Below are 11,190 nucleotides of genomic sequence, written 5' to 3' on the forward strand. Positions count from 1 at the left end.
ATGTTATTGACTTGGAACTGCCACAAGGATCTCCCTTATGATATAAATTTTATATAGTATTTTATTTTGACATTCTAGTCTAGCTTACAGCCTTGGTATACCTTAAAGGCCTCCCATCCAAATATTAATCAGGCCTGACCCTGCTTGGCTTCTGAGTTCAGACAAGATCAGCCAGATACTACCACTTGCTAAGTCAGTTTGAATATCGTTTAGTCCAAGATGTGGCTGGAATGTGATGAATATTAGAGTTAACAACTAAGGGTGTTTTAATTGAAATATGAGTGAGACTATTCAAGTTCACTGTAAAAATCAGGCAGGAGTCTGCAATTCACAGCAGGCCATATCTCATCACACCTACAGGATGCGACAGCCAGAAATAGGATGGCAGCTTGCTGATTTCAGCCAGGCATTATGGATCCTCTGTTAGGCAAAGCGTAATTAAGTATGATTGATAGATAGATAGATAGATAGATAGATAGATAGATAGATAGATAGATAGATAGATAAAAGAGATTCACAAGACTTGAACTCCAACCACCTTGGTCTAGGAAGGCAGGTGATGCAGCCAACTTGCTAATCTAAGCACATCTTAGTTTGGCCATGACTTGGCTCGGAAACAGCCTAGAACCCCCCCATATACCTTAAATTCTATGGTTGAAAGTCAGCAGCACGTAAGTGTACTACGTAAAGATGTACATTAATATTCTGAGCATAGAGTCAGTCAGTTGTAAGTGACCTATAGCCCTAGTAGTAAATAAATGAATAAAAGATTGCTGGACACAAGACAACTGTACAGTGCTTTGAAATATTGTGATACTCTGCACTTGGTGGTAATTCCGCATGCTCCAGACACTGGATCCCCCAGGGGATTTGTTTGGTAAAATAAGCTGATTTTGAAATTCAAACTCTTTTCTATTGCCCCTTGTTCATACCTTAACATCAGTTCTTTATGCTCCTCAAGACCATGATAGATAGCTGCCTAGCTGCCTTATGGAAGTACTGCTAAATCCTGGCTAGTCAGATTTTCCTGTCCTTGCTTACATTCTGTTGAATTATTGTACTTTCATGCTATCTCATGAAAGGTCTTCTGTCTAAATTCATTCATTTCATGCAGCTCAATCTATTCTTCTTTATAGGAGCAACTTTAACCCAGCCTAATTTAGGATGGGCAGCTCTCTTGTTACTAACCAAAGTAATTGGGATGGTAAGCGAATATTTTGCACATATCTCTACCTGGACTTCTGCTACTATTTGTTTATAATGTTAACCTATGCATATTTACTCAGATGGAAACCCTACAATGTATGGAAGTTAATCCTTACTGTATAAATCAGAATGGCCCATGTGTTGTACTAAAATATGAGGCTGGGGCAGGGGCAGCAATTGTGTGATAGAAGCCCCACTCCCTTTATGATCCACATGAAAGGAGGGTGGCTTCAAATGTGTGGCTGACATCTTGACTATCTGAAGGACATCTACCCATCCCATTAGATTGGACAGAGTAGGCTCACTCTGGGTCCCCTCTATTAAGTGTTGTCACCTAGTGGGACCTACAGTAGGAAGCAAGCTTTTTCTGTGGCTGTCCCTACCCTATAAAAACAGCCTTCCCTCGAGATACAGAGGACCCCTACCATCCATGCCTTCCAGAAGGCCATTAAGCTCTGGTTCTTCCGTGAGGTGATGGGTCAGGATGGGAGGTGAGCCCAGCATGTTTTGTGTTTTCTAAATGGGTACTGTTATGGTGCTGAGTTTGAATCTTGTCTTTCTATAATTTGTGTGTTTGTTGGCCACCTAGGGTTGCTTTATATAATATAGTAACGGTAAAGATTTCCCTTGACATTAAGTCCAGTCATGTCCAACTCTAGGGGGCGGTGCTCATCTCCATTTCAAACCTGAAGAGCCAGTGTTTGTCCGTAGACACTTCCGTGGTCATGTGGCCGGCATGACCAAACGGAACGCTGTTACCTGCCCGCAGAAGTGGTACCTATTAATCTACTCACATTTGCATGTTTTTGAACTGCTAGGTTGGCAGGAGCTGGGACTAGCAACGGGAGCTCACCCCGTCATGCGGATTCGAACCGCCGACCTTCCGATCGGCAAACTCAGCAGCTCAGCGGTTTAACCCGCAGTGCCACTGCGTCCCATTTTATATAATATAGGCAGCCATATACATTTGTCAAATAAGTAAATGAACTCTTAGTCATAGGCAGTTGAACATACGATTGTAGTTTCTGGTAAGCAACACTTACTTTCTAGCACATTTCAGGACACTCCTGACTTCTCAGAGAACATGACCTTATAAAAAGCCCATTTTATTCATTAATGCAATAGTGTTATCTTCAGTATCTGCCTCAACTTGGAAGTTTCCCAAGGCACTCGAAAGATGGCTGTACTATATTCAGCTTTATAAACACAGGCAGGAACTACACTGTGTACAAAAAAGAATATATTCCCTTAAAAAGGCATTTGTTAAAGAAATGTTGCTCTAATAGTGTCCTTTTTCCCTCTTACCGTGAATATTCCCCAATAAAATGTCCCCAGCAGCTGATGTCAGAAATGAGGAGTCTGCATAGAGATATTTAGCTTTTAGCAAACCGTTTTCACTTGCAATGTTAATAGATGATCCTTGGAGTTTTTCTATGTTCACACTCTATTAAAAGAAAAAAAAATACAATAAAGTTGTATTACAATATTCTGACTCAGTGACAGATAAGCAACACTTCCTATAACTGTACATTAACTTACAAAGTTCAGGTCCCAGATGTGTGCACCAAGTACGCTACACATTTCAGAACAAACTAAAAATATATATATGAGACTGATTCCCAGCATCTGGAAATAACCCTAAAGTCATGGAAAGGACAGAATGCCTGGAAAACTTTAGGAATTGCATGAAGAAAGTACAAACCAATGGGGTAAATAAATGAAGGCATTAGCACAATCCAAGGTAGCAGGTGTTGTCACGGGAATGAGGTGGGCATTAGATCAGAAGAACTTCAAAAATTAAATTAGGACTTCTCAGACCAAGGGCTCCCATGACTGATCTAGCCATATTCCTCCTAAAAGATTGAAATTAGTGAGGAAGCAAAAATGAAGAACCAAGGCAAAAGTAATTTCTCCATAGTTGCTGTATTTTTCTCTATAAAAAAGACGACTTATGGGTAATTTACGAGAATTTGTATCAATAATCCAAGCAGCTTCTGAAATGAGATTTCAATTTCCATGCTATTTTCTTGGCTTTCTCTCCATGCTTCAATCCAGGCAAGGGCCCAGCTCCTGACTTGCTTGATCAACTTCCTGGCTTGTTTACCTGTCCTGCAGAACAAGGATCAAAGCCAAGAAACGATCTGGCATTTGGTCTTGGCTTATCCCTGGACACCTTGGCAAAATTTCGTTCTGCAGAGCTGTTGGAACTGCTGGTAAGTTTGCGTTGGCTCAGGCCTAGGAGTCTATGTACTATCAGTGTGCCAACACCATAAATATATAAAACGCCTAAATGTTGCTGAATTATGGTAACTGTGGAAAAGCAAAGGTACGTATAAAAGGGTTTTGCTAAAACGTATTTGTGATGGAAGACTGAAGAGCATCAGTAGTACAAAATACAAATAAGCCTCCTCACAGATAGATATGATGAGGTTAGATTTAGCAGATACATTTTTAGAGAAATATGGAAGATCACTGCAGTGACAACATTAATAGATGTCTTGGTAGCCCTGCAGAAATGATTTGCCATTGCCTACTGAAGTGTTTTTGATGCTCTAGTCTAGCCAACAACCCTAGAATTCCCAGATAGTTCCCCATCCAAGTATTAACCAGGGCTGACACTGTTTAGTGTCCAAAACCAACCAAGGTCATGTTAGCACTGCCACCTGCTGAGGCGTAGGGCAAATCACAGGACAATTAAATCAAAAGTTGTTCAACCAACTCAGTTTACTACAACCAAGCGTGATTCCAAAACAAGGAATATAATATGTACTTATTTTCTTGTAAACTTGTACTACATGCTGCTTATTCCAAACTGATTTAGACTGCAATCAAACATTCAGTATGCTTTTAATTTTCCAGCTCAGATTGTTTTATGGGCAATGCCTGACAGATTTACAGCCTTATAACATCTGCTCTGACATTCTTAGCCCTGTTTAAAAAACCCTTAAAAACAGGGGGAGGGGGAAGGTCTTTGAAATGTAAGATTTTCTGCTGGTTGGTTATGGACACACCACATCTTTTATAGAACAACGGTTCATTCCTTGATCCATAGTTAGGCAAGACCCTGGCATTCATTTGATCCATATTTTTCTAGGTTAACATGAATGAATCAATAACAGGGCTCGGTTACTGCATTGAAAAATCACTTGTTTATATATAAAAGATTACTTGGTTAGTTTTGCACATACAAGAAGAAAATATGATTGATTAGAACAATTGGATTGCGGGAAATGTCACCTTCCCTAATGGGTATTTAGGCTGGCCTTTCTTTGCAGGAAAGTGAAAGGATGGCTGCTGCTAGAATCTGCCTGAAGTCTAATTTTACTTACTGCATTTAAATCTAAAGTACTTTGTACAATAATCGAAGTAATCAGGAACTTTCTCTCTTTCCCCCTCATTACCTCTTGGCCTTTTAGGAATCTGCTCTAGCAACTGAAGTCAGAAGTATCCAATTTCAGCACCAGGAGAGCTATAATGCAGAGTTATAAACCTTCATCAAGTTTTGGTTTACACTGGGAATGCTGAGAGAGTTTTAACTACATAATGATGACTATAACAGATGGAACAAAATTGCCACAAAGGGTCCCCCGGGCAGACAAAATGCAGGTTGATTGTTAACAGAAATTGGTCTTTGAGAAAGCCAGCCAAATTTCTTACTCCAACCAAGTTGGCGGCCCCGCTATCGTACTCAGAAGATAAATCTTAGAATACGTTGGATTGATGCCCAATTCCAAAGCTATAAAACCATATTAATAATTCTACTGATTCCAATATAAAGAGTGCTTATAGAAATGCATAAAGAAACCAAAAGCTATATGATCAAGAAATCGTTGTAAGGTATACGGTATTACATATTACGTTATTGTTAATGCTATCTTAAAAGTTCCACATTGTTCATTTGCAATTTTATTTCTTCTTTAAAACATTTGAAGGTAATCCCTGCCATGCAAACCAGACTGAGCCCAGATGTTATCCTAGAATATGCCACTGCAGCATCCAGAGGGGGGAGTAAAAAAAGTGAAGATGGCAGCCACACCACCATGACTGAAGCTCCACTCTTTTTATGATGCACAGAAAAGGGATGGGGCTTCAAATCTGTGGCTGGCATCTTGACTTTCTTGACCCTTCCCTGCATATACCCTTGGGCTGATATCCAAAAGGGCAGCTCTTCTTCTTTGTATTATAATGTTGCCCAGCAAGCCATCATCTATAGTAAACTGTTCCTTCCACAGATCTCATTGCAACACAACTGTTCCAAGGGGTAAAGACAGGGAAATGGCTTGAGTAAGCATGCACTAACATATAAGGAAAAACCCTGGGAAATGGACCTAAGTTGAATGTAATATCTAACAAACCATTACTGGACTATAATTATCCATTTGGCACCTCTTTCTGGATGTCCAGGAATGCAGTAAAGACTGAGATGTTTCCTAATGGTCTTCAATTGTTAAATCATTATTGAGGAGGGACACCAAGGGAAAATAATTCATTGTATTTGTACTTGATTTTGTTTTAATTGTATGTATTATGGCTTGGTTAATACTAAATCTATACTTTAAACTGCCAGAGTCCTATTGCAGTCTATAAATACATTAAGTACATTTACACACTTGTATATTAACTGCTGCTATTTGCACTGGAGTTTGGATGTTGTGGATGCCAGTCAGCCCAAAGACCTCTCTTTTGCTGCTTGCTAATCTTACACAGATGAGTTTGCTTCTCTTTTGTTGATTGTAATTAAAAGAAAGAATCCATGGAAAGCTGGCACACTGCAAAATTTTCAGAATCAGTCTGACTTCTAAAAATAAGACTTTGTAGGCATTCCTATAAAATAAAAATGGGAATCGAGGGGTGGGTGGCTGTAGCCCAAGGCTTTATTTTGGAAATGTGCTAAGCTGTATTGAAAAAAGGGTTTAGGTTAGGATAAATTGAGAAATAAAGAACATGGTGGTGGAAACCTTGTCAGTTTGCCTTCAATGAAGTGGCTGGTTCAATCACAGCAGCCCTTTTATCAATGTGCAAACATTTTCATGGTGGCCATTTTGTAAGACCTAGGCTTGAACGAAATGGCATATTTATATGAACCACCCTCTACTCTTCAACCACAGGGTACACCAAACGTCCTCTCCACTCTCAAATGACCACACAACTTCAGCTATAGGCCTCTCTTGAGATGGGAGACAAAAGATCTCCTTTCTCTGGGACAGCACACTAAAACAAAACGTCACATTTGCACAAGGCAAAGCAGGGTCCTTACTCCTAGAGAGTACTTGGCAGAGGGTCAGTAGTGGGCTGACCTCAGAAGTGAAAAAAATGAGGCAGGGAAGAGGGGGAGACAACCTCCCCATTTTAGTTCCCTGGCCTGTTTTGCAGCAAACTGGGAGCACTAAAACTTGGCAGCCAGTCCACAGACACAAGCATTCCAGATCATGGGCTGTCAGAATACAAAGGTGAGTGAACTGACCAGGTTGTGAACTGTTCCAAGCAATTTCCCCCCCCCCCCAAAAAGACTCTTGAGATACGTTTTCTTTGATAATGAGAAGGTTCTCCAAAAAAATGTACTGGTACCCAATTCATTTGTGCAGCTCATTCTTTTTATTTTATTTTTTAAAATAAATCTCAACTGTGTTGTGCATTTTCCTAAGATCTTTTTTAGTTTCTAAAATAACCCCATTTATTAATAACATTGAAATTTCTCATTTCATCAAAGTCATTTTACAAATTGCTTTTCCTATTTTTTAAAATTAGGTTGCACAACACTAAACCATTCTTCCACCATATATTAAGCACAGTCAAAGGCAACAGAAATGTAACTCCCCCCCTTTCTTTTTTTAGTCATTTCAGCCTGGTTGAGATAAACCAAATGAGGTTACATATTATCTTTATGCCCTTCCATTTCACTTTAAAATTATCCTCAGAGAAGCTTCTGGAATGTATATTCCTACCAACAATAAACTAACCGTACTTGTCATATTATTTTCTTCCTCTGGATTTTAAATGGACGGGAAAATATAGATGTGAACCTATGAGATAATTCTTACCCCATGGTGCTGCAAAAGTCAGGGTCACTCAACAGAAATTGACAAGAAAATTTCCTTATTCACACTACACACAGAGAAATCCAACAAGCTAAAGATGCCATCTTCTGGAAAATATACAGCACCTCTCTCCATTTCTTAGAAAAAAAAATTTCAACAGCTTTTCATATGCTTGAATGTACAGTACAATACTGTCATCCTGGCATAATAAATGATCATTACCCTAGAAAAATACAGCAATCTTAAAATCTACTGTATGACCTTTGCCAATGCACTCTATTAAGAACCACAGCCAAGATTAGCTCATTTAAGGCTGGACAATTGACATTAAAAATGGGCTGACAACTGCTATGTTTGGTTTTCATGTACCATATACAAAATCAAAAACAATTTTTGGTAAAGAATGCAATGTTGAGTTAAGCAACATTAAAGTATGCAGATAAGCATTGAACTGTATTTTCTGATAAAAGATACCTACTGAAGCGCAGGAAGAATTAACAGCAGATGCAAGTACAAAAATAATTCTTCTCATATATGATATAAAAAAATTATACCTTTTAGTGTAATTTGATTTATCTTATGCTACCCCCAGGGCTATCACTTACACTTTCTTGTGATACACGAATATCAGTGTTTCCTTGAAGAGTTCCCAAGCAGATAACTTTCCCTCCTTTTGCCTGAATATCAATTTTCTGACTCTGAAAGAAAACTACATAGGTGTTAAAAAGATTTACTTTCTTTTTCTTCAAGGATTCATTTCTCAGTTATGGCAGATCCTAACTTTCAAATCTGATTCTCCTTATATCTCTCTGCAACCTTTCTGGAAAATGAACAGCAGCATGGAAGGCAGATAAAGGTTTTTCATTTAGCTCTGTGGCAAACTTAATAATGGTGAATTACTGCTCATTATGGAGCTCTTAAAGGTAAAAGAGATCCACGATGCTAGGAACTTCAGAAGATCACACTTCTGTATCTAAGTCAGCACAAAACTTATAAAATCTTTAAGTCTGAAGAGCTATTAAGTGTCAGCTATTCTGAGCTAAATAGACTAGCATTCTGAGATGGAATAAAACGGAAGCCTCTGATTTTCTGAAAAGAATACATAAATAAGCAATTAGTTGGTTAACTTGACAATTGTATTCACAATGGTTCAGAAGTAAAATCTATTGAATTCAGTACTACCTGTTTCAGAGAAAAGTGCACAGGATTTCACCTCAGTCAAGTGAGCCAGTGGCATGATTGTAAGAGTTTAAAGTCTAGCCAAGGAACGCTTCTATAAAGAAGATGTTTATAATTCCATCCATAAGCAGCAAAGACAACAGGTACAGGAATCAATATGCAACTATTGCATATGCAAAACCAATACTCAGATAAAGGCCATTTATGATGTGTAATTCTTAAAAGAAAACAAAGACAGACCATGATGGGAGACCATCTCTGTATTGGTACCTTTATTGACTGCAGTACACTATTTCCCTTCTCTGTTTCTACTTTGCAGCTAGCACATTCCATTTGTTCAATCTTCACAGAGCCATTTCCTGATGTCTTGACATCCAGGTCTAAAAGCAATTTTAAAAAGTGACAATGAATGGAGATGAATGGAGATCAGAACAGTCTAAAGATGGATTTCATTAAGTCAGCAATGAAACACAAGAGATAATGGAAGTAGTATCCTGCTCACAAAGCATATCTGAATTCCCTAAATAAACCTTCCCCATCTGATCTGTTCTAAATGTATTGTGTGACAACTACTTTAATGTGGCTAGCAATTCTTGCAGTTATAGCCAACAGCCCTGGAAGACTGGTTCGTAGAGAAGTACTCTGACCAATACAAATTGTATGTTGTCTAAAAAAAAAACAGACTTTCCTTGGTTTGGCTAGCAGGTAAAAAGAACAGTTGCCTTTAGATCTTTGACAAGATTTGACTCCTGGTGGCTTACGTGGACACACCCATGACGTTTTCTTGGAGGGATATGAAAGCAGTTTGCCACTGCCTTCTTCCTAACTGGCTACAATGTTAAGGTTTTGAAAAATATTTCTGATTCTGTCAAGGCATCTCACTGAGCAGTTGGCACAGCAGAGCAATGCTTGTGGCAGACAGTGGAGAGAATGGAAGACGGTGAAGACATCCAGCTGGGAAGATGGATGGCTCAACTGAAAGAAAAGTTCACATTTGCCAACGCGCCAGACATATGAACTATGGAACTAGACGCAGCAGTTCAGCTCCCCCACATATTCTATCATCCCAACCACCTTCTGCACCTACCAAATTTCACAGGAGTCCTCACATCTAGAGAAGCTGTACTGTCCATGCCCTCAGAGATGATCATCACCTCCTTTCGGGCCTCATCGTAGTTCACAAGCAAGTGCAGATCTGAGGCCTGCTGGGGATTGGAATTCCTCCCCCGAAGTGCAACAAATACCCTGTCAGAATTAGGGTACTTATGTGGGTCCAGGGCGCCCACCGTAATGTGGCAAGGGAGACACGCCTTTAGCAGACCAAAGGGACTGACAACCAAGGTCCACTCTTTGAGAAGCGTATTACTCTTTGGGTGCTTTTCTTCAGGACCCGCTGGACCCAGGTTTGGATTGCCAGGGCTGCTCATGAACAAGCCCACTTGATGGGCACTGCCGAACCAGGACCTTCGCCCCTTCAGCAAACCACGATTGCTCCTTGCTACCACCTTCCCCGCCAGGTAGCAACGACCAGGCAACGTACGTAGCATAATTGTGTTGAGTCCTAGGGGATGTTCTGCTACGACCCCCTCCTACGAAAAGACGCTGACAGAGTCCTCCTTCCCCCAGTTTCTGCATGGGGTCAGCTGGATTAGAAGCCCCCTTACAAGCCCATTCCGTACGTTTCCCCCCAAAACGTGCACAGCATCACAAATCGGAGAGCGGCACAAGAACTGATTGGCGGCTGCAGTATCCTACCGCCAGGATAGGGCAAACTTGTAGAGGTGGCTGCTGGGATTTGCGGTTTTCTGTCTGCGCGGACGCGCAGCACAAGTCCGGTATTTCAACTACAAGTCCCGGAATGCAAGTCGTGCTCGGAGACTTCGCCAATGGGCGGTTGAGGAAGGTGGATGGAGCGGCTGACGGAACCATACGTTGCGCAGTCGGAAGGGGTGGGATCCATAAGCAAGAGTGGGTGGAGAATTGGTCTCCTGGGCAACGGATGACGCTAACGCGCGAGTTGGTTGCTAGGCGCCTCGAGACTCCCGCAACGGAGAAGGGTCCTGGGAAGGGGTAACGCGTGTCGGAGAGAAGTGTAATACCGCCGGTAAGATAAACTGGTTTAGACTCGGCTGGATCCCACGCCGTGCAAAGGATTTTTTTGCAGCACAGAACTCTTGGCGGAGAGCTGCATCTCAGGATTCAGAAATAGAGCTTCTTTCAGAAAGCCCCACTCCTGCGTATGCCTGGCTAGGTCACGCCTCATTATTGGATGGGAGACCACCAGGAAATCCCAGAACCGTCAGCTTGACTGGGCAGAAGGGGAAAAAAAGGAAGCAGGGAATAGCAAACTATTTCTCCACTATTGCCAAAAAACCATGTGAATGTATCAGTGAATAAAGTGGGGCCAGTGTGTAGATGGTGCAGTATGAATGGAGAGACTCAGGTTCTAATCCACCCTTAGCCAGGGAAGCTTGCCTGGTGACTTCATGACCCATCACTCTCTTGCAGCCCAAGCTACCTCACAGGGTTGTTGTATTGGGGGGAAAATAGAAGGGAGGGCTATGTACACCACTTTGAACCCTTGAACGAAAGGTGGGATATAAATCAAATAAATGAATAATGACATCACCAGGAACTCAGCGTATCTCGAACGAGACTGTATCTTAGCGGGTTTAAAATACGGCATCTGCCTCACTACACACACACACACGCACACTACATAGATACATATATACATACATGTGTGATTTATTTTATTTTTATTTAT

General features: G+C 40.8%; 1 protein-coding gene across 4 annotated transcripts in view; it reads right to left on the bottom strand.

The window, feature by feature from the left end:
• FAM185A (family with sequence similarity 185 member A) overlaps positions 1-10,255 on the bottom strand; it is a 49,207-nt gene extending 38,952 nt beyond the window's left edge. Inside the window, exons 1-4 of one of the 4 annotated variants that reach the window (XR_010068289.1) lie at positions 9,511-10,255; positions 8,694-8,803; positions 7,850-7,942; positions 2,512-2,650 (exon numbers count right to left, since the gene is read on the bottom strand). Coding sequence is in view for 3 of the 4 variants with exons in the window: in XM_063308078.1 (XP_063164148.1) it covers positions 2,512-2,650; positions 7,850-7,942; positions 8,694-8,803; positions 9,511-9,970 (802 nt within the window). In the remaining variant the exon portion in view is untranslated. The remainder of the gene's footprint in view (positions 1-2,511; positions 2,651-7,849; positions 7,943-8,693; positions 8,804-9,510) is intronic. The other 3 variants (XM_063308078.1, XM_063308077.1, XM_063308079.1) reach the window with 3 other exon arrangements.
• Positions 10,256-11,190: the final 935 nt, after the last annotated feature.

Source organism: Candoia aspera, chromosome 7 (genome assembly GCF_035149785.1).
Source record: "Candoia aspera isolate rCanAsp1 chromosome 7, rCanAsp1.hap2, whole genome shotgun sequence".
Classification (NCBI taxonomy): Eukaryota; Metazoa; Chordata; class Lepidosauria; order Squamata; family Boidae; genus Candoia; species Candoia aspera.